At 49.0% G+C, this 23,368-nt stretch overlaps 1 protein-coding gene across 4 annotated transcripts in view; it reads right to left on the reverse strand.

Annotated features, from left to right (window-relative positions):
• Positions 5,601-23,368, reverse strand: part of HNF1B (HNF1 homeobox B) — a 63,989-nt gene continuing 46,221 nt past the window's right edge. For 2 of the 4 annotated variants that reach the window (XM_018064202.1, XM_018064200.1), the window contains exons 7-9: positions 19,232-19,426; positions 15,845-15,963; positions 5,601-6,539 (exon numbers count right to left, since the gene is read on the reverse strand). In XM_018064202.1, the coding sequence (XP_017919691.1) occupies positions 6,519-6,539; positions 15,845-15,963; positions 19,232-19,426 (335 nt within the window). In that variant the 3' untranslated portion in view covers positions 5,601-6,518. The remainder of the gene's footprint in view (positions 6,540-15,844; positions 15,964-19,231; positions 19,427-23,368) is intronic. The other 2 variants (XM_018064199.1, XM_018064201.1) reach the window with 1 other exon arrangement.

Below are 23,368 nucleotides of genomic sequence, written 5' to 3' on the forward strand. Positions count from 1 at the left end.
CAACTACACTTCAATTCAAAAAAACCATACATTCTGTTTCTAGTCAAGATGCCTCCAAGAAATCCCTGTCTTGGAAAGCGAGGGGATCCCCCTACCAGAATGACTCCACTTCCTTCTCCATCCCCACCTCCTTCTCTCAGCTTTGTGTTTCTTTTCATTACCTATCAATCAATATCTGGCATACTGTATAATTTGCTTATTTCATTATTGTTGGCTCCCTTCCAGTTGACTGTAAGCCCCACGGGAAGAGGAACATTTTTTAAACTGCTTTTCTCTCCATGCCCAGAAGAGTAAGTAGTAAGCACTCAATAAATATTTATTGGATGAATATCAGATGTCAGGTTACTGTCACCTGGAGAGCCCTGACATCACAGCACGACATACTACCCAGATGCTTCCTAAAATGCCAGGTTACAAAATGCCTGACACAGAGTCTTTGTCCAGGTAATACTGCCTTCTGTAGCATCAATTTCTATCTCCTGCTTTGTTCAGGCCCCAGACCTTGGAATCCTCTTTGATGTCACAGAAAAACTATCAGAAAATTCTAGTGCCTGCAGATCCTCTCCCTTTAAAACCATATCCACAATCAGACAGGCTCTCCTCACCTCCACCGTCAGCCCCTGGTGTCAGGCTCCAGTGATGCAATGACTTCCTGACGGTCTCCTTGCTGTCACTCTTGGGCCTTCCCTACAACTCAGCAGCCAGAGGGATCCTTTTAAAGCATAAACCAGGGACTTCTCTGGTGGTCCAGTGGGTAAGATGCCGCGCTTCCAATGCAGGGGGCCAGGGGTTTGATCCCCAGTCAGGAGACTAGACTCTGCATGTTGCAACTAAGAGCCCACATGTGGCAACGAAGATACGGCACAGCCAAAAAAAAAAAAAAGGCAAAATCTTGCCCCTGCTCTGCTCACAACTTCCTGATGGCCTCCAGCTCCCTCGGAATAAAAGTCCTTCCAGTAGCTCATAGCGGTCTGTGCAAATGTGACAAACTCCTCGTCGTTGGTCCTCACCCCCAGCCAGCACTCTGCTCACCCCCTGACCCTCCCTCTCACTCAGCTCTGTAGCTCCGGTCCCCCTGCCACACTTTTCACAGATTTAAGTCACCTGACATGACCATACACACATGCCATCCTCACCGCCTGCCTCCCCAACCAGAGAGCGAAGCCCACAAGGGGAAATGAACTTTCATCTGCTTGATTCATTGATGTATTCTCGGGGTCTAGGACAATGGTGCCTGGCACACAGTAGATGTCAGTATATCTTTTCTTTTTTTTCTCTGTTCTTTGGCCATGTAGCATGTGGGATCTTAATGCCCCAACCAGGGACTGAACCTGCATTCTCTCATTGCAACTGCAGAGTGTTAACCACTGGACCATCAGGGAAGTCCCAGTAAGTATTTCTTGAATAAATAAATGAGAAATATTATCTGGGGCTAGATGATGTTTCCAAAAGCAAAGGGATACACAGAGGCTTTTTAATGGCTTAGGAAATCAGGCATGCTTTCCTTAGAGTGTGATTTTTTTTTTTTTTGGTCTTTTAAAAAACCAACTTTATCTTTTTATCCCTTTCATTATTAATTGGAAATCATTTAATATAATTGCTTTATTAAGGATGTCTGAACAATAGAGCACAGGAAGGAAACCAGCCTTTGGAGGATATCCCAGTATGTATCTAATGAGACAATTAAGTGTGTGGAAACTGCAAAGAAATTTTGGGTGGTCTGTTGGCATACGCATATATATACAGACTGCAAAAAACCTGCTTTGACGATTTCTGCTTTTGATGCCATCCCTACCTCATGTTTGTTCTGCTCATTCTTCTTTAGAAAGTGGGAAACCGCCTGCAATGCAGGAGACCTGGGTTCGATCCCTGGATTGGGAAGATCCCCTGGAGAAGGGAAAGGCTGCCCACTCCAGTATTCTGGCCTGGGGATTTCCATGGAGTGCATAGTCCATGGGGTTGCAAAGAGTCAGACATGACTGAGCGACTTTGAAAAGAAAGGGAAAAAACTGGTCATCCAGGCGTGTGTGAAGGTCTGCATACCCCAAAGATTCATTAATAAAATACTGTCATGTTATAAATCTTATCTGACAGTCTAGTATTTGCCCAGCTGGAATGACCTCTGTATGAAAGAGAGAGACAGACAGACTGAGACAGAGAGGCAGAGAGAAGGAGGGAAGGAGGGAGACAGGGAGGGGCTTTATAGACATTTTATTTAGCTGATTGCAACTTCTTGTAAATATTCAGTCTGTTTGAAACAACTGGGAAGTGTTTAAAGTATTTTTAAAAACATGGATTTGTCACTGTGTGGCAAATCCACTGTGTGGTCCATTATTGGCAATCTGTTCAGAACAGATTTCAGTGGCGTTTATTTGAATTACTTCCTCATTCACAGGGGACACCTCAGCTCTGCTGTCCTTGGGAGGAAGTTCACTCCTGCCTCTTCCTGACCCACTGTTCCTAGATCCTTGTATTTCCCATGACCACCCCACCACCACCAACGCCCTCCACCTTTAGGAGCTGATAGCCGGCTTTAATCCTAGCTTCCTGGCCCTCTGTCGTCTCCTCCAGATCATCCCCACCTTTTACCTTCTTCTTCCCCTAAAGAGACAGACTCCCCAGTCAACCCTGCCCTCTCTCTCCTCAGACCTCTTCTCCCTGACTCATCCTTGGTTCTCTGCTCGGTTGGTCATGTACCACAGACATGAGCAAAATCATTTCACCAAGTATTGGCAGTTTTCTTTACCAAACATCACATTTGTGATGAGGGTATCTGGAAAGATCAACCAGGTCCAGAAGAATATATGAGAAGGCACTCTGGAATTGTCATTTATAACCTTATTGCTACTTCTATCTCGGGCATGACTTTAGAAAAGGTGTATGGGTTCATTACATATTCTAATGTATTATCTATAGATTATAAGATAAAGTCAAGCATGTATCTGCTGATACTTTTTAAGCTGACCCATCTTTATACTGAAAAATGTCTCTTAATAGTAGGCTTCCCTGGTGGCTCAGATGGTAAAGATTCTGCCCGCAGTGCAGGAGACCTGTGTTTGATCTCTGGTCGGGAAGATCCCCTGGAGAAGGAAGTGGCAACCTGCTCCAGTATCCTTGCCTGGAGAATCCCAGAGGAGCTTGGCAGGCTTCAGCACATGGGGTCACAAAGAGTTGGAGAGAACTGAGCGACTATCACTCACTCTGGGATGAGAGAATAGTTAACACACAGTATTCACAATGTACCAGGCCCACGTCCAAGCACTTAACAAGTATGAACTCATTTACTCAACAATCCTATACAGTAGGTACTACTGCAATCACCCAATTTTCCGTAGGAGGGCAATGAGGACAGGGTTAAGTGGTGAAGTTGGAGATCCTAATCAAGGCACTCTGGCTCCAAAAAGAACATCAGAGACCTTCCCCCCAACCCAGAGCTCAGATTCCCCATCTGTCTACACTGTGTTCTTATCCACCTGAATCCAGTAGCTAACACTCCAGTTCTCTCTGCCTTTGGGGGAAATAATTCACTGTTTGGCATGGACAGTTCAAATCCACTGTAAGGCAGTTTTCCATGACTAATTTCATTGCTTATCCACAATGTGAAAATTAAATCTGCTTTCCCCAGAGCTCACCCAAGAAACCACAGCAGGTCACGGTGAAAACAGAATTGTCTATTAGCTTGAGCTCAGGGTGTAAAGAGATCTTCTGGAAATGTTAGTCCATAAGGAACTGATCCTTTGGCTCCCGGCTCCCCCAGACAATATTGTTTAGGCTATTCAAGAGAAAATTCATGGTTGAATTGAAAAGGGCTGGGGCCAAAGCCAAGTACCATGTGTCAAAAGAGGCCAAGATTTGCTGCCTCTGGTTGAAACAGCATTTGAGACCCCTGCATCACTAAGACGGAGAAGGCAACGGCACCCCACTCCAGCACTCTTGCCTGGAAAATCCCACGGATGGAGGAGCCTGGTAGGCTGCAGTCCATGGGGTCGCCAAGAGTCGGACACGACTGAGCGACTTCACTTTCACTTTTCACTTTCATGCATTGGAAAAGGAAATGGCAACCCACTCGAGTGTTCTTGCCTGGAGGATCCCAGGGACGGGGGAGCTTGGTGGGCTGCCGTCTATGGGGTTGCACAGAGTTGGACACGACTGAAGCTACTTCGCAGCAGCAGCAGCAGCAGCAGCAGCATCACTAAGAACTGCATCTCCCACTACACTGGGATTTTGAAAAACCTGTTGCTTGGGGTAGGAATTCCCAAGTGACTGGTCCATAAGGGAAGACGACATGGGGGGCTTTAGTTGCAGATGAATCTTTGGAGGGGGTAATGCCCACCTGAATCCATGCACAGTGGGCCTCCTTGCTCCTCTTAGAGTCAGTGAGAAGAGAGAGTTGATTTAGAAGGGAGGTGCTCTCACCTGCCAGGGTCTCCTTGTATGAGTCTTGGCCCACATAGGGTCTAGTTAAGAAAAATTCCTAGAGATTTCCGCCCCTCCCCAAGTCCTCCACACTCCTGGATGGCTTCTAGAGTGATTAAGACCTCCTGGGTTTTCAGGATTATTACAATAACACAAGATATAAAATCTGTCAAATGCAGATACTTACTGCTCCAAAAACAATGTGAATTCAAACAGAAGGCTCCAGTTGAGGCTGGAGTTCAAGACCTGTATTCCCTTCCTCTTCCTGAACTCACAGGAGCCAACCAATAAGCCATCTCCACCAGAGTCAGCAAATCCTGGCCTCTCTTGACATAAAGATCTCGGCTTTGGCCCCGGCCCTTTTCAACCCATCCATGAATTTTCTCTTGACCACTTTAGCCCAAATAACATTGTCTTGAGGGGAGCCAGGAGCCAAAAGAGGTCAGCATTTTTAACAGTCTCCATCCCTGCCCTGGGCTCTCAGTACCTTTGCCTGGCTCACTAAGAACTGCATCTTCTACTACTTTGAGATTTTGAAAAACCTGTTTCTTGGGACCTCTTCAGCATGATGCCCTCGCTTACAGCCAGCTTGGGAACTGCTCTGTCTAGAAGCCAGAAACCACACGCTGGTAAGTCTGTGCTGGAGACGGCAAGGAGGAAAGGTCCAGCCTCCTTCTTCCTAGAGTCAACGCTGGATTCTTTGTGGCAAAGCCCCTGCTGGAGAGTGTTTAGTCCTCTGGCTTTTCACCTTTTGGACTATTTGTCTTCATTACCATCCTCACCGGAGGCAAGAACCCAGGCAGGAGGTGATATGCACAGGAGCCATTCTCCTGACTAACAGCCCTATGGGAGGGAAGAAAGGTTGGCGTTCATGCTTACAATGAAGCTGACAATGTTACCCATGGTGATTCCAAGTTTCCTCCTTTTTCCTCTGCTCCTGTGACCAACAGTCACCAAGAGTTGGCTCCAAGTCTACTCCGATGAGTCACAGAAAGACAAAGTATTGGAGTCTGACTGGGGGAAAAAAACTTTTCTTACCTCAGCAATAAGGCTGGCCGAAGACAATGGGACATGCAGCAGCGAGCCCCGTGGAGTAAGTGGAAAATTCCAAGACCAGGGGCCAGGGGTTCTTGGAGAAACCAAGGCAGGGAAAGCATCAGAGGCAGAAATATGAGACTCTGGGCCATGGTAAAATAAATTGTTTTAATGGGAGGTTTTCTGAAAGGGCAACTTTTTCTTGTGCTATATCAAACAGCCAGCGTCCCTGCCTTGGCGTTTCCTGGGGCTGTCCTGGCTGGCCCCCCAACCCTTCCGGAAGCTAAGACACTACTCTGACTCTCTGTTCAGCCCTTCCAGGGTGTGTCTTAACATCAGGAGATCAGAGTGAGCTGGCAGTCAGTCCAAAATACACCAGTCTCTGTGTGTATCCAGGGCCAAGGAAGCGGGTCAAGGGCTTCACTTCTGCCTTAGGTATTTCTCCGTGGGGGAAAGAGAGAGGGGGCGAATCACTTTGAAAATTCAACTCTGACCTTTACAAAGAAAACCGATAGATGCTTTAGTATTATATACAGGGCAGAGGGGAGAGGAAGTAGAGGGGGGAGATTGCACTTAATTACAATAGTTTATAGTTTACACCCATTGGACAAATTTACTTCTTTAAAAGAAATCTCCAGATCAGCCGGGATGGGGGGTGGGACAGGGGGAGGTGGCTGATATTTACAGTGTGTTTGGCTCAGTTCAATAGCACGTGTCCTCCTCTTCTCATTTCAGTAACAGATTCAAGTTTTCACTTCAGTTTGTTCGATGAGAGAGAGTGATGTAGACGCTACGGCTTTCTCTCTTCCTCTTCCGCTGCTTCTTTGTCCCCTGCCTCTAGGACAGACCAGACTTCTTGGGAGAGGCATCGTGACAATACTGCATAGAAGGGGCTGCGCCTGTCAGAGCGAGTGTCCGAGGCGCCAGCAGGACAGCAGGTGAGCAGGGACCTCTCGCAGGTGCTGCGTGTCGGGTCACTGCGCTTCTCCGTGACAGCTGCCCAGAGGGTGATGGTGTGGAAAATAAGGGTCCTTGTTGCTGTGCACAAAGTAAGTGATGTGTGGGCATCACCAGGCTTGGAGAGGACACTGCAGAGAGAGAGGAGAGACAGCTCAGCTGTGCGCCTCTGGTGGGGACCCGGGCCCTTAGCGTCTGGCTTGTCTGGGGGAGCTGAGACCCAATTCAACCAGCAAAGAGCTGGAGGTTGGAGGTGTGGGGACCCTGGGCCCTCAGAGTCTTGCAGGGCTGGTCCTGAAACACGCTCCCTTTAGGAAAATCTAGGAGCTGGATTCCCTGGCCACTTCAGAAGAGAGAAGTGAATTGCCAATGGCCTTGAAATAGTCACAACTTGCTGACCTTTATCCTGAAATGGGACTCCTCTTCCTGTGAGAGTGCTTTTTATAAATTGCTCAGTTTGGTGGCAATGACAGCTGGATGGGAGCTTTTGCAGGAAGTACGGGTCTCTTCCTAAGACCTCTAAGAGCAGGGGTCCCCCAGATTCCTTTCCAAATGGAGTAGCAGAGATCCTGTTAAAAGGTAGATTCTGACTCAGTGGGCCGGGGGTGGGCCTAAGAACCTGCATTTCTAATCAGGTCCCAGGTTGGGCTGATGCTGCTGGTCTATGCTGAGCCCCAATGACACAGAGCAGAAGAGAAAATCACCACGTACTAACGCTCCATCAGGAAGAAGTGTGGGGAACTGCAAAGTGCTTTCTATAATGCTTGCTACTATCAAGACAAGAAATCAGAGAACTGGGATTCAAGGGCTAAAGGCCTTTGAGACCAGGCTTCTGGGTGGGTTGGGGCAGGAGACCCAGCATGGAAGAGTCCCTGAGAAGAGCCAGACCCCCACATGGGGCAGCCTGCACTCCCAGAGCCATGGGCCTCGCTCATCTCAACTGTCATGGAAGATCACAGCTCGCGTTTTCCTTCCGGGGAGTCCCTTTTCCCGCACTTTGCTTCTCTTCCTTCCCTTTCCCCTTTGTTGTCATCTCAGAGGAAGGTTCTGCCCTTTGACTTAACGGTTCATTTTCTCAAGACTCCCCCTCAAACACTCCCCGCTCCACACACAGACACAGACACAGACACACACAACACATTCACATATCTGTCACACTGTTAAAGGCCTCTTATCCCACTATTATCCCATTAACCAGTTCTCCCAGCCATAGCCTTGTATGGGGCTGCTATTACGTCCATTTTACAGATTAGGAAAGCAAGGTCAAAGAGAATCTAGGAATTGCCCAAGGTTTTGGAATTAGGAGAGTGTGGGGCCAGAGATTCAAACCAGTTCTGGGAGACCTCCCAGACAGTGTTCTTTACATTACACTGAGGTTAAGAGCCTTCTACTAGCTTTGTTGTTCTTTTTAATATTTATTTATTTGGCTGCACCAGATCTTAGCTATGGCATGCGAACTCTTAGTTGCAGCATGTGGGATCTAGCTCCCTGACCAGGGATAAACCCGGGCCCGTGGCCTTGCGGGCGTGGAGTCTTAGCCACTGGACCACCAGGGAAGCCCCTACGAGCTTTGCTCTTGTTCAAACTCCTTTCTCTGGGCCTCGGTCTCCCCACCTTTATGATGAAGGTTGTTGAGGGATTAGATGGGCTGCTAGGCGTGCCGTCCTTCCCATGGTGCTGGCACAACTGTCCTTGTTAAGCTGCCCGGGGTGCCCCGGTCTGGGCTGCTCCCTGTCCCCCCGCCCGCCCCCCCCACCCCGCCAGTGCTCCTCAGAGCAGGGCTGAGTGGTGCGTCCATGTGCGGAGACAGGTTTCCAGCCCTTCTGCATTCTTGAGCCCCTGGGCAGGGTCCTCTGATATCTTTTGCCTCCTCTTCCTCCCTCCACCCACCTCTGCTCTCTCTCCAGTCTCTTTACTCCTCACTATCAAGCTTTTTCCAATTTTCAGATTTCAGGTGGAGGAGAGAGAAAACGGCTTGTGACCTTGCAGGTTTCAATGGAAGAGCAAACACCAAGAACAGATAAGCAGACGCCAGCGAGATTCTATGACCTGTCATTAGGGATGGGCTTCCCAGCTATCAAATGTTTGCTCACATAATAAAATGGTGGCAGAGCCCTAAATGTTGTCAAAGGAACTAGAGTTATTTGCCCCCTTCAGAGTCTAAACACAAACATCTGATAAGGGGCATGCTGGGCTCCCTCAGAACAGAGGCCCGGCTCAGCCAGCCCCGCGGGGACCCTGCCTGGGGATCCCCCAGTGACTACAGAGCCCTCCGTCTGGAGGGCGGGGCAGCTGGAGGATTCTTAAGGATGTCCTCTCTCTAAGAAGATCTGATCCATAAAGGGAAGAGCTGACATTTACTGAGGTCCTACTGTGTGCCAGGCTGCATTGCTAAGGAAAGCCTTGACACGCATTATTCCATAGAATTCTCACATCATGCCTTTGAGGCAGGTAATCGTCATTCATTCATTTAACACGGTTTTGTGGGCCTTTCCTATGCTCAGCACTTTCGCAGGCACTGGGCATGCAGCTGTGAATGGGACTCCGTCCCCACCCTCACTGAGCTGACATTTTAGTGAGAGTTTTGAACAATGAATGAGTTAAGAAATGCATCACATAAAAATTCAGGAGGAGATGAATACTCTTGAAAAATAAGCATGATAAAAGGTCACAATGACTAGAGGGAAGGGGGAAGAAATTATGCAGGGGTGGTCAGGAGGTGATCTCCCCACTCTTTGAGGTTTGAGCCGAGCATATGCAAAGATACACACTAAAGTATACTCCAGCAGAAGGTGCCGCAGGAGCGGAAGTCCTGCGGTGGGAGCCTGTTAGCTCTGGTGTGGCTGAAGCCGAGGGACAGATGAAGGAGAGGCTTCCGTCTGACCACCTAGGGTCTTGGAAGTCTCTGCTTCAGTCTGGTTACAACCAGAAGTTAGTGGAGACTTTTGACAGGGGCGGGGGGAGTGACATGATGGCTTTTCCTTTCTCAGAGACCACTCTGGCTGCTGAGTGGCGAACAGAGCACACCCATCCCTGTGGGGCAGGAATGGAAAGTTAGGGGCTGCTGCAGGAACACAAGGCTAACGGGGTGGGTAAGCAGCAGTCAGGTAGAGGACGCATTTTAAAGGACCCTTAGCAGAACTTGTTGATGGACGGGATGTGGAATGCAGGGTGTGAAGTGATAGCGGGTACTCTCAGGAGTCTCACCTGAATAACTGATGGCATTTTGGGAAATGGACAAGCCCGGGCAGAAAGCAAGTTGGGTCAGGAGAAACCGGGGCAAAATGAAGAGCTGCTGTGTTAGGCAGACTTGATCCGAGATGCTGGTGAGGTATATTGGGCGTGCACCTGTACATGCCAAAGGGGCACTGGGTTTGTGAATGTGCCCTGAAGGGAGAGGTCAGTACTGGGGACAGAATGATAAGACCCACGGTCGTGTACATCTGACCCAAATTCATGCGACTGGGGGATCACCCAGGAACCCAGGAATAAACATGGAGGAGAAGAGGCCAAAGAATGAGTCCCAGGGCCCCTCAACTAGTAAATGTTGCAAAGATGAGCTGGCAGCCAAGGAAATGAGGAGTGGCCAGTTCCATAGGAGGAGAACCAGGAATGGGGAATGTCCTAAGACTCGAGAGAGGAAAAGAGGGAGTGATCGGCTATGTCAGAGACAGAGATGGAGAAGTAACCACTGGATCTGGCCATGTGGAGATGTTAGTGAGCTGGAGAAGAGGGGTTTCAGGAATGTGGGGACAAAAGCCAGTCTGGAGTGCTCTCAGGAGAGAACTATGGGGGCATAGAGGTCTCTGTACACCCCCCACCCCAGGTATATACAATAGAATATGCAGCCATAAAAAAAGAATGAGATTTCACATTTGCAACAGCATAGATGGATTAGGAGGGCATCGTGCTTTAGTGAAATAAGTCAGACAGTGAAAGACAAATACTGTATGGTGTCACTACCTGTGGAATTTAAAAAATACAACAAGCTAGTGAATAGAATAAAAAAGAGACAGACTCACAGGTATGGAGAACAGACCAGTGGTGACCAGTGGGGAGAAGGAAGAGGGGTGGGGCAAGAGAGGAGATTAAGAGGTACAAACTACTATGAATAAAATCAATAACCCACAAGGATCTAATGTGCAGCATGGATACTGGAATACAGCCAATATTTTATAATAACTATAAATGAAGTATAACCTTTAAAAATTGTGAATTGCTATGCTGAAACTCAGAGAATAAAGCAACTATACCTCAATAAAAATAAAAAAAAAAACTATGTCTGACGCAGGATACAGCATGCTTGGGGCTGGTGCATGGGGATGACCCAGAGAGATGTTATGGGGAGGGAGGTGGGAGGGGGGGTTCATGTTTGGGAACGCATGTAAGAATTGAAGATTTTAAAATTAAAAAAATGAAAAATAAAATAAAAATCATACAGAAAAAAATAAAATAAAAAAATAAAAATAAATAAAAAGAATTGGGGGTGAGGAAGTGGAGACAGTGAATACAGATGATTATTAATAATCTATTAAGGTAGATTAATGATAGCTCTATTCATTACAAGTAATGATTATACTTCCAGTGTTTTAGATGAGGGAACTGAGGCTTCAAGAGATTTTAAATGACTTGCCCAGGATGTCTCAACAGAAAACCCACTATGCAAGATTACTGCCTTTTATCTTCTAAGTGGGACACCAGGGTGGAAATAAATGCCCTTTACCATTTAAAATCCTCCTTCCTAAGCTCGAGAGACACCCAAGGTTACCCTCAGGGAAAGCCAGGGTTGACCCAGCTGCCACAGACTGGGTGTTCCCAGCCAAGCACTGAGCTGAGTGTTTCACAAGTTTTATTGCATTTTGCCCTTTCAATGATCCCACAAAGGAGGAATCGTTATCTTCATATCACAGGTAAGGAAACTGAAGTTCAGAGAGGCTGGACCTTTGCCTTTGGTCACACAGGTAGAAAGCGGCAGAAGCTGGGGACGGGGTCTGTCTAATTCCCACACTGGCTCTTTACCATCAAGCCCACACTGCCTCACCACTGGGAGGTGGGGGGAAGGTCAGGAGCATGTGGGGAAGGGGTGGGAGGGGGTGGCGGGGTGGGTGTAGCTTCAAGGGATTTATGATGAGGCTGCCCACCTCCTTCTCATCAGCACCCCTGATGGGTGACTGCTCTGGGCAGAGGGTGGGGGTAGGGGGCTGGTGGTCCTCTCCTGACCTCTCTCTATATAAACCAGGAAGTGGAGCGGTGGGTAGAGTTGTGGAAACAGGAGTCTGCTCACAGCCTGCCCACACTTGTTTTAGCCAAGGCTGGTGCTTGCTGTGGTCTGGTTTCCAGGCTGGAGGACTGTTGTTTTTGCAGGAGGCTGAGGCAGAGACCCACTCAGATGGTAACCCACCAGGACTCATTGGGGGTTGGGCGGGGGGTTGGTGACAGGAGACAGGCTCTGGAAAGGACAGAGGGCAGTAGCTGCCAAGGATTTCCAGCAAGTAAGTTCCAGCCTGAGGTTTCTGAAACATGATCCACAAGGTCTTGCGGCATGCCTGTCCTGACGATGGAAAACACTGGGAGACAAGGTCAAATCCTGATTTTAGCCTCATGCCAGCATAACGTTGAGTCATTTTTATAAGCACTTTAAAAATGGATCTTAGAAGATGAGTGTTGTTGAGTGGATTCGGAGTGAGAAGAACCAAAGTCTGGAACTCTAGCTCCAGATTTACCATCCTGTATGCTTAGCCAGATTCTGCCCCATCTTTGAACCTCCGTTTTTGGCTCTGTAAATTAGGCATAAAAATTTCTACCTTGCAGGAGGGCTAGCCAGGAAAGGTAAGATGGAAAATCACCTGGAGTGCTACATGGCAAATGGGAGGTACTCAAAATAAAAATGCTAGCTTTGAATTCATTCACTCACTCACTCATTCATTCACTCACTCAATCATTCATTCACTCACTCACTCATTCATTCACTCACTCATTCATTCACTCACTCACTCATTCACTCACTCATTCATTCACTCACTCACTCACTCATTCATTCACTCACTCACTCATTCATTCACTCACTCTTCATATTTACTAAACATCTACTAAAGCCCAGGCATTTGGCCACACACAAAGGGCTTGGGTGCTTTGAAAGGCCCTGAACTACTGGCTTTTTTTTCCCTGGGTGGTGGGTGAAAGGGCATCCTTGTGTAGCAGGAGAGTGGGAAGCAGGGATCTGGAGCCCCGGCCCAGGAGGCAGGATGTGCCAGAGAAATGGTCCTAACCCTGAGACATGTTATTATCAGAACCTCCTTTGACCGCGTGCAGACCAAGCAGCGAGTTCAGTCCTGAGGGAGCTAATGGAAGGTGTCTTCTGAGGGATTACACACAGAAAGGGGTAGGGACAGGAAGGAAGCTGTCACTTCGAGCACATGACTCGGTACCAGGCATGATCTTCAGGCGCTTTGAATATTCTGTATGAGGGAGGTGGGAGCTTCCCCTTCAGAGGTGAAGAACCCGAGACTCACACCCCTGAATTAACTGCCCAAGGTCATGGAGCAGGTGTGAAGGAGCCAGGATTGGCTCAGACCCGCTGGCTTTTCCTAGCATTCTATGATGCCTCTAAAGCAGCCCTGCCCGGGATGGGTCCCGGTTCAATGCCCACATTGGAACAGCAGAGATTCTGAGAAGCCCTGTCCTGTGGGGTTTCTGCTAAACCCAGCTGTTCCCCCAACACATTTGGCCAGGGAATCTTCCTCTCCTTACGTCATGGGCTCCTGATTCCTAGCAATAGTCTTGAAACTCTTTTTGGAAAAGAACACTTTCAAACAACAAAAAAAAGCAGAATTGTCACCAATTCTCTTCTGAAACTCACTTCTGACCCTTTGCCTTCAGAACAGAGTGTGTACAACTTTTCTTCCCCTTGGGTTCCTCCTGCTGCCAGGAGGCAGCATCTTCACTCTCCTCTTATTTCATTCCATCTTTCCTACCCTCTCTTCTCCTGTTGTTTGCAGGAAGAAAGTTTCCTGACTGGAATATAGTTATGTAGGTTTAATTTTTACTCTTGTTCCTGACTGTTACAGACCACAAGAGCAGTGACTAAAGACGGGTATTGCCAGGACTTCCCCGGTGGTCCAGTGGTTAAGAATCTGCCTGCCAATGCAGGGGCCACGGGTTTGATCACTAGTCTGGGAAATAAGGTCCCACACGCCTTGGCTCAACTAAGTCCCTGCACCTCAACTACTGAAGCCTGTGTGCCCTAAGCCTGTGCTCCGCAACAAGAGAAGCCACCTCAGTGAGAAGCCTCCATACCGCAAGGAAGAGCAGTCCCTGCTCGCTGCAACTAGAGAAAGCCCGTGTGCAACAGTGAAGACCCAGTGCAGTGAAAAACAAATAAAAAGACCGGTATTGGAAGACGAGTAGTGTCTAAGTGGGAAAAGTCCAGGATTTAGAGCCTGAGACCAAAAGTCTGGAAGTTCAGCCCTAGCATATCATCTCTTGTGACTTTGGGCAGGTTACCCTGTGTCTCTGAGCCTTGGTTTATTTCTTTGTACTTCTTAGGAGGTTTTGGCAAAAAGAAAACAATGAGATACCGTTCATGAGAAGCATAAACTGCACAGCATTACATGAAGAGTGTTAGCCTTACTAAATGTCACCGTCATCATTCTATAGAACTGTGAGTCTATCAGCAGACTCCTGAAATGTCTGGGGGTTTCGAGATGACTTCGCAGTAGTTCTAGAGGCTCGTTCATGTGGCGTCAAGGTCGGCTGGCCACTTGGTCCCATCTGGGGGCTGGTACAGCATCTCAGAGAGCATCTTGAAGCGTTTTGATTAAGAGGCCATTTCCTGAATTCAGAGGACGTGTTTCAACAAGCAAGCATCAAAGTCAACTTGGGAAAGACAGGAATCATTAATCACAGCCCTGTCCAGGGCTGCCCAAGTGGCAGATGGATTGATAAACCTTTCAAAGGGGAAGGTATTCCCAAGGAGGGCTGCTGCGCCTGGCTGCCCCCCTGATTGAGATTGGTGAGCACAGATAAATGTTTTCCCTGCTCACTACAAAGAGTGGGAAATCGCACAGGAGTCGAAGGGCAGGGCACCGGGGGCTGTCCTTTCATCTTCCAATGGGTGAGAGAAAGATAGCAAGGTGGGTCCCACACACCTCTCCCTCCCTACCTCACCTCATTCCACAGCCTGAAGGACTAGGTCATGTGTGTTTCAGCGCCCAAGATGTGCCAGGCACTTAATCTACATGGCTTAATCAAATCCGCCCAGCAAGTAGAGGCCACGATTTGTTTTAGAGATGAGGAAGGTGAAGGCTCAGGGAGGTCAAGGTCACCAAGCAAGTGGCAAAGTCAGGAACTGAATCCACCTGTTTCATGACAGTGCAGGACCAGGAGGAGATGGGGGCAAAGGAAGAACAGAGAAGGCTGAGTCCATGAAAGAACTTGCTCAGGAGCACATCAACACTGGATGAAGTGTGATTTGATGGTGGGGGGGCGGGGGGAACCATCCACAGGACCAAACGCTGCCAAGAGCCTCTGACATGAAGTTCAAGGTTGTCACCTACTTATCTAACAATCAATAAAGGCCAAACAGTTCCCACACTGCACAGACCCCAGCTAGTGAAAGGTCCTATTGTGTTACTCTGGAATTGCGATCTGCATTCAGACGTCTTGTCCCATTTCCTAACTCTCAGTGTCTCGTTCGAGACCAGCTGCCCAAGCTGTAGCCTCACCATGGGTCGTCTTTACCCTCATCCCCTCTATGTATGTGGAGGTGGGAGTTAGTCATCAACTGACATGGTGACTAAGCCTCTGGATTCCCCACTTTCAATGCACCAGGAAGCTGATTCTGAGCTTCTCTATAAAACACCAAGTGAACACAGGCCCCTGGTAAGGCCAGGCTGTCTACTGGGGAGTCCCTGTGGGTTGGCAGAATCGGGTCATTTTCTGGAGCTTACAGCACTGGGGGTTCAGGATGAGTTCTGAACTGGGTGAATCAGCCTCGGGACCTCTGACTCACTGTTCATTTTCTCTATTCGTTAACTGATGGGAAATCCTCAGGGATCCCTCTTGCAAAGCATGAGACTCCAGAGGGTCTGACTTTCTGAGCTTTCCTTGGAAATGTCTGAGCTTTCCATGTCCATGGATCATGACCAACCCACTGGGGATACTCAACCCCAGGGCCTGCAGGCTCTGTATAAGCCAGTCTCCAGCAGCTGAGCACACGTCTCTACTCTAGTGCTCTTGTTAGGGATGCTAGGGGAGCAATAAGCCCCTTCAGCCTGTGGCCCATCTTCTTTGCCTTGTGGCCTCAGGGGTTCTTTTAGAAAGTACCCAGGGAGCCTCAGAAGGACCACACTGAGGCCCAGGCCGCACTTGTCACGCGCTCTGCACATCAGCAGTCATGGTCATCCCTCCCCTCCCCCTACCTTCTCGCCAGCATTACCTGTTTACTGGAAGACATGTTGGTGAGTGTACTGATGCTGCTGGTATCTGTGACCACCATCGCAGATGGAAACCGGGAGGTGTGGGAATACTGGGGAGGTTCCTGCTTGTGTGTGTACACTGCAGACACAAAGTGAAGACAAGGTCAAGGTGCACATCCCGCAAGAGTGTAAGCACAGCTACAGACCACCCCTCATCCCACACCACTGTTCCTTTTTCCCCAGGCAGATAAAAGGGGGTGGGGGTGGGTGGTAGTTATGTTTGGGCAAGGCAGTGTGATGTGATCAGAAAGAATGGCCATGTGTTTAAATCCTGGCTCCTTAATCAACTCAGTTAGCCTCAGTTTCCTCCTCTGTAAAATGGGAATGATATCTGTTGTAGGATTAAAAGAGATTGTGTTTAAAGCAGTTTACCAAATAGATAAATAGGTTTCCACAGTGCCTGGTGTATAGAGGTGGATGGTGCTTCTTGGTGGGAGCACTTTCTTTCCCTGACTTTCAAAGTATTAGATGCCTGGATATCAGCAAGTGATCCTGGGACTTCCCTGGTGGTCCAGTGGCTAAGACTCCATGCTCCCAATGCAGGGGGCCGGGGTTCGATCCCTGGTCAGGGAACTAGGTCCCACATGCTGCAACTAAGATCGGCACAGCCAAGTAAATAAATATTCAAAGACAAAAACAAACACCCCAAACACAATTGATCCTGGGGTATATGTGGTGCATCTGAGAATTTAAGTCCAAGAAAGTTCGCAGTAGCTGGCAAAATGAAGGAGCTGGCCTGTTGCTTACTATTTCTGCAGTGACTCAAGTCCTAGGTCTCATGTTAGCAATTGTAGATTGATTAATAATTGTTAAATAGACATGGGTGTCACTACTAGTATAATTTTGGGCTGTCCCAGTTTGCACTAAAATGCCTTGTGACATCACCCAAATGAGGTACAATGGACAAAAGGGTTAGTCTCTCAGTCATGTCCGACTCTTTACGACCCTACAGACTGTAGCCCTCCAGGCTCCTCTGTCCTTTGGGTTCTCCATACTGGGGTGGGTTGCCATTCCCTTCTCTAGGGGATCTTCCTGACCCAGGGATTGAAGCCACATCTCCTACATTGCAGGCAGATTCTTTACTGTCTGAGCCACCAGGGAAGCTCCCTGAGCCTAGATTTCAATAAAAGCTCCAGAAGTGTGTGGTTTTCGCTTTTTGTTTTCCCAGTATGTGTCCACCAAGTCTGGAACCTTTGACTCATGCTAGTCCGTCCATAAGATTCATGTAAATTCCAGGTCACATGACCAGCCCAGAAAGCATGTGGATGTTTGGCCTTGAGGGAGGGACCAGCTTGTTCTACCAAGGAGTCCTCCAGTAGGGAATGAGGGTAAAGGTCACAGCCTGCTGTCTCAGCTTGTCCTTCCCTTGGTGGGAGGCTGGTTGTTTCCTGGTCTGGGGCCCCACGAGCTCTCTCTTCAGAGCCAGCCAGGACAGCGGGGCCTCGGCAGTCCACAGGTCGCTGGTGATCCCTCTCTGTCCCACCCAAGCCTCGCCACTGAGGAATCCTGCCCAGGTGAGGCGGGGGGAGCACACTGTCAGGGCTGGGGAGGAAGGACAGTGTGACGCACATGGTCCCAGGCTCTGCTGCAGGCTGTGGCAGATTTTTTAAAAGCCACGAAAATGTGATTGGAATGTGAGATGGTACGCAGAAACCAGCTCCGCAGGCCTGGGGAGGGATGGAGCCCCAAGCGTAGAAGGAGGCTGAACTTAGCCGTTGCCCCTCAGACTCGCAACCAGAAGAGCAACTGAAATCCTGTTTCCCACCCCTGCCTCCTCCTATTAGACACCCTTAATAAATCATTATTTGCATTTTTATAACTCTCTTAATGTATTCATTTTTCAAATTTTTTGGCCACGTGGCATGTGGGATCTTAGTTCCCCAACCAGGGGTCAAACCCACACCCCTTGCCCTGGAAGCATGAAGCCTTAACCACTGGACCACCAGGGAAGTCTGCATTTTAATAACTCTTAATGCTCACCAAACACAGTTCATATCTACTCTTGTTTCACTTTCATAGTGACTCCACATGCACCCTATTTCCATTTTAAGATGAAAAAACTGAAGTTGAGAGTGGCTGAGGAAATTACCACCGGCTACATAGCTCCTAAGGCTCAGAGCCAGGATTTAAATCTAGGCCTGTCTGATGTACTATTGCTCTATTCCAGAGGCAGCCCAGGTGTGTGCATGGGTTGTGTTGGAAGATAGAAAACCATCCTTCCCATACTTTCTCCCCAGACTTGGAGGCAAGGGCCTATAGCCTGACATAGCCAGAGGGCTGGGGCTCTGGGGCTCAGGAAGGGGAGAAATGGGGGCTAGGGGTGGATGGGAAGTAAATGGTTGAAAGGGGGGACTTCCCGGGGGGTCCAGTAGTTAAGATCCTATGTTTCCAAGGTAGGGGGCACAGGTTCGATCCCTGGTTGGGGAATTAAGATCTCACAGGTTACTCAGCATGGCAAAAAAACAAAAACAAAACCAACAACAACACACCCAAAGCTAAATGGTTGAAAGGTAGTCTTAGGGTAGGTGAAAACATTGGAGGTGGGAAGCAGACTCTCTGCATGGGGCAGAAACTAATGTTCCGTGTGCATGTGGTTTTTTCCACCCATGTTCATGGTTCTCCATTAGAGATGTTTGGGGGGGTGGAAATCGGAGAGTGTGGGGACTCTGGAAGATTTTTCAAATTCAGAGAAGACACTTAGGAGGCAAGTCATATGCTAAGTCTGATCATCTGATAACAGCTGCCTGGAATTTTGGACTGAAAAGGCAAAGGTGAAGCTCATTGGGAAAAGGGGTGCGCCTGCCTGAGGATCTCTTCCATGGGAACCAGGGCGGGAAAGGGGGCATGGGTTCATGCCACATTTATATTTATCTCCCCAGATCTCTATTTCTAGCTTCTTTTCCCGTATTGGCCTCAACTGTCCTCTGCGAAATCTCCCCTGGGAATTCCAGGGGTAGAGAAGAGGACCAGAAAAGGCACAGCATCGCATAAGAGTTGTGCTTAAGAAATTGTCTTGGGACTTCCCAGGTGACCCAGTGGCTAAGACCCCGTGCTCCCAATGCAGGGGTCCCAGGTTCAACCCCTGGGCCGGGAACTAGATCCCACACGCTGCAACTAAGGATCCCACTTACTGTAACGAAGACTGAAAGGCCCATGTGCCGCGACGAAGACTCAGTGCAGCCAGACACATTTTTTTTAAAATGAAAGAAAGGAATTGTCTTGGTTGATCACAGGTAGGGAAAAGTGACCAAACCAGGAAGCTTCCAAGAAACTTCAGACCCAGAGAGTGAACACGCTGGCCGTCGAGGCCCCTTGGGGCTCCCTCCCCAATGAGCCCGGGTCCTTACTGTGTGAGTTCTGCAACTGGGTCACTGCAGCCATGAAGGGCTGCTGGGCCATGTGGCTGCCCGGGCTCTGCTGCATGAGGGGCTGCTGGTGAGGGCTGTGCAGCTGCTGGGAGAACTGGACGGGCTGCAGGGCTGCCAGGCTGCCAGCCACACTGTTGATGACGGGGACGCTCTGAGCTTGGGAGGAGTTGAGGCCTGTGGGAACGAGAGGAAGGATCAGAGATGGCTTCAGGGATGAGCAAAGGTGAACAGACTTAACAGTCATCAACAGAGCCCCTGCTGTTTGCCAGCACTGGGTTGAGGCTGTTACATAAGAGGTTGTCTGGAAAGCGATTTTATAGACCCATTTTATAGATTGAAAAATTGAGGCTTAGAGAGATAAGGTGACTCGCCCACATTCCACAGACAGCTGTAGATGGAAACAGGGTTTCAACAGGTCTGACTGAGGTCTGAGGGTTTCCCAAAATTGTCCTGTTTCCCAAAGTAGCCCCCTTGGGGTTGCAGTGCTCTATGTCTGCCCACTCATTGGAAAAGATCTTCATGATGGGGAAGGTTGAAGGTAGGAGAAGGGGATGACAGAAGATGAGATGGTTGGATGGCATCATTGACTCAATGGACATGAACTCGGGCAAACTCTGGGAGATGGTGAAGGACGGGTAAGCCTGGCATGCTGCAGTCCATGGGGTTGCAAAGAGTTGAACAAGACTGAGTGATTGAACAACAACAATATATCTGCCCACTCCATCCATGTCTGGCTCTGAGGGAGGCTTGCCCTGGTGCACTCAGGACTGAGTTATAGGTGTCCACTCTAAGGTACAGATTACTGCCCAGATATGTCTGTCCAGCAGGGGGCAGGGGTGTGCAGGGGCCCACATTTAGATAAAAAGACAAAACCTCCTCCACAGTCCTAGAGGTGTGCAGCTTGAAGACCCTCCTTCGGCCGGCTGTGCAGAGAGGTCAGATGCTCATTCTCTTAACTAGAGCAGAGAGGGGATAAAAGACTGCGACTCAGCCAGTCTGTGAAGAGAGTGTGTCTCATCTGGCAGCACAGGGCTGGTGGCAATGGAAGGACCATGTACTGGAAGGAGGAAGCAATAAGCTGAAGGCTGGTGGTTACAGTAGGTGCTGCCATCTTTCTGTTCTGGAGGACGGGGACCTCCATGGTTCTGTATTATGTCTATATCCTGAGGTCTCTTTAGAACTGGGGCCCATGCTGCCAAGATCAGGTCCCTGGTACCCACCCTCCGTTGGCTCCCTGGGCGGGATTCTGGGGCAGGTAGCTGAAGCGGGTTGGGGCTGGGGATGGGAGGATGAGGAGAAAGATACTCCCAACTTCTTTCTTGGAGTTGCCAAGTTTCCTTTGATTTGACCTCATTTTGGTGGGGGGGGGGGGCAGGGGGGCTTCCTTGGTGGTTCAGATGGTAAAGTGCCTGTCTGCAACGCAGGAGATCCGGGTTTGATCCCTGGGTTGGGAATATCCCCTGAGAAGGAAATAGCAGCCCACTCCAGTAGTCTTGCCTGGAGAATCTTGCCTGGTAGGCTACAGTCCATGGGGTCACAAAGAGTCGGACACGACTGAGTGACTCCACTTTCTTTCACTTTTTTCTGGGAAGTGGTGGGGGGAGGGCTAGAACAAGCTGAAGACAGAAACCCAGAAAAAAGATGTCTTTTTTAGGCAGATGCGGGAATAGACACCTAGAGAGCCTTTCCTGAGATGTAGAGGGTTCCATAAGCAGGTTCACAGGAGGGGGAAGTGCTCTGTGGAGACAGCACAGAGGCCTCAACAATTGCCTGCTCAGAGCTTTAGCTGATACCGTTATCAGAAACCTAAAAGGTGAGCAGAGAAGGGAAGGGGAATAAGCCCCCTCCTGGCTCTCCTGGGTGGGGCTGGGAAGGAGGGGTCCTCTGATCACTCAGAACAGCACTATCTCTAACTCCCCAAGGGCTCGGCTTCTCCTCCAGGCGCTGTCTCACCTGACACCTTGATCTGTTTCCTAACTTTCCCATAAGGTCTCAGACTCCAAGGGAGCCCCGTGGGTTTGCTGTTTTCTCCCCAAGCCCATCGCCACTGCTCTTTTCAGGAAGTCTCTGCCTAGAAAAGCAAATGATGCCATCTGGAGCGGATGGCATTGGAGGACTAGTCCTGCAACCAGCCTATTGTTTTTGAGTCGTCCTGAGGAGCCCTTTAAGAAATACACATTCCTCGGCCCCACCCGAGACATAATGAGTCAGACCCTTTGGAGGTGAGGCCCAGGAATTTTATTTTCAACACAGGCTGTGCCCCTAATGTGCCTCAGTTCCAGGATGGAAAGCCACTGATGTCATTCGAGCTCCCGCAGAGTGTGACACTTGGCTTTCCCATCTGTTTTCTGGGCACTGGTTCCTGCTTAAGAAGCATGTTATCCAGTCCAACAGGTGAGTAGGGAATGATGAATTGGCACTGCTGGGGAGTCTGTTATCACGTTCTCCTTGGGCCTCTGCAGTCACCAAGCAGGGCCCACATACTCAACAGGATGTGTGTGCTAAGTCGCTTCAGTCGTGTCCAGTTCTTTGCAACCCTATGGAATGCAGCCCACCCCCAGGCTCCTCTGTCCAAGGGATTCTCCAGGCAAGGATACTGGAGGGCGTTGCCATGCCCTCCTCCAGGGCATCTTCCCAACCCAGGGATTGAACCCTTGTCTCTTGCATTGGCAGGCAGGCTCTTCACCACTAGCACCACCTGGGAAGCCCCACTCAACAGGACAGGAGCTGGCTATTTATTCCCCCAACAACTTGTCTCTCGATTTACTGGCCTGTGGTGCAGAGAACAGAACAAGCTTGGACTCCATAACCGATTCTTCATTCTGACACTCCCTGGGATAGGACTACTGTGTCTCAACCATGTTTGCTGGTGACCCTCATCATACTTCGTGCTTTCCCCACTCCAAGTACACACACACACACACACACACACACACACACACACACACACACACACACACACCCATCTAAGGTCAGGGCACTCTGGTACTGGCTGTCTGCAATTAGAGAATAAGATTATTATAAGAGAATAGAGAGAATTATAGGCGAGAAAAATTAGGAGGTGCAAAATGAAAAAAAAAGTATAACAGCTCCAGGGAAAATTTTAATACAGATAGTGCCTAAGAAAATATAGAACTGTGTGTGTCAGCCAAAGCTGGAGGTGCGAAGAAAGAAGGTAAATGGGACAGTTTGTGTATAGTTTTGGTTGTAGAGAGAGAGAGAGATGAGATATCTTATCCATGGGCCTTTTAATCAAATCTCCTAGAAGTCAAGCAAGCTGGTTTCAGGAATCTGATCTCATTCTCAAACCCTGGTTTTAGTGTGGTTACCATATTCCTGGAGACGGCCCCGTGAAAAGGCAGCAAATTTAAAATACCTTTTCAAATTTTGTGAGTCCTCTAAAGGTTCCTTTTATAAAACTAAGTGGGGAGGGCTTCAGTTTCCCAGCAGCTGAGGACAGAGAGGGGGCCAAATGCACTCATTCAATAAACTCAGGCGACTCCTATGGGCCTGACTCTGTTTTGCTCTCAAGGAGCACAAAAGTCCATCCCTTCAGAAGTGATCTGAGGCTAGATGAGGTTTAGGAAGAGTGGACAGAGGAGCAAAAAAGGCAGGAACAAATAAAAAAGTGGTTCACATGGGCACTGGACACAGGGAGGCCACAAGGACAGCGGGCGATCCCCAGGGTAGAAGCAAGACGGGAAATGTACCTCCCATAGCTATCCCCAAGACCTCTCACGGGTGCTCCCTGGATCACAGGGAAGGCTTGGCCTGAGCTGTCCACACGAGGCTGAAAATACACTGAATACGCATCAATGTCATTACTCTGAGAGCGGCATCCCCAGGCACGCCCATGGCAGCCTTCTTGCGCTGAAATGGCCCATCAGTGATGGATAGGGACAGACTGGCTGTGGAAGTTGAGCCCCCAGGGCTAGAAGGACCTGACGCCTCGCTCCGTCTTCAGGGCACAATCTATTTCTCTTTAAATCTGTCAAGGCTCAGAGATGCTATGACAGTTTCACGCAGAGTTCCTTCTCAGTATGTTTTTACCACCTGCCAAAGAGGTCTCATTTGACTATACAGAATTCCCCATTAAGAAGGAAGCCCATGGACTTT

Source organism: Capra hircus, chromosome 19 (assembly GCF_001704415.2).
Source record: "Capra hircus breed San Clemente chromosome 19, ASM170441v1, whole genome shotgun sequence".
Classification (NCBI taxonomy): Eukaryota; Metazoa; Chordata; class Mammalia; order Artiodactyla; family Bovidae; genus Capra; species Capra hircus.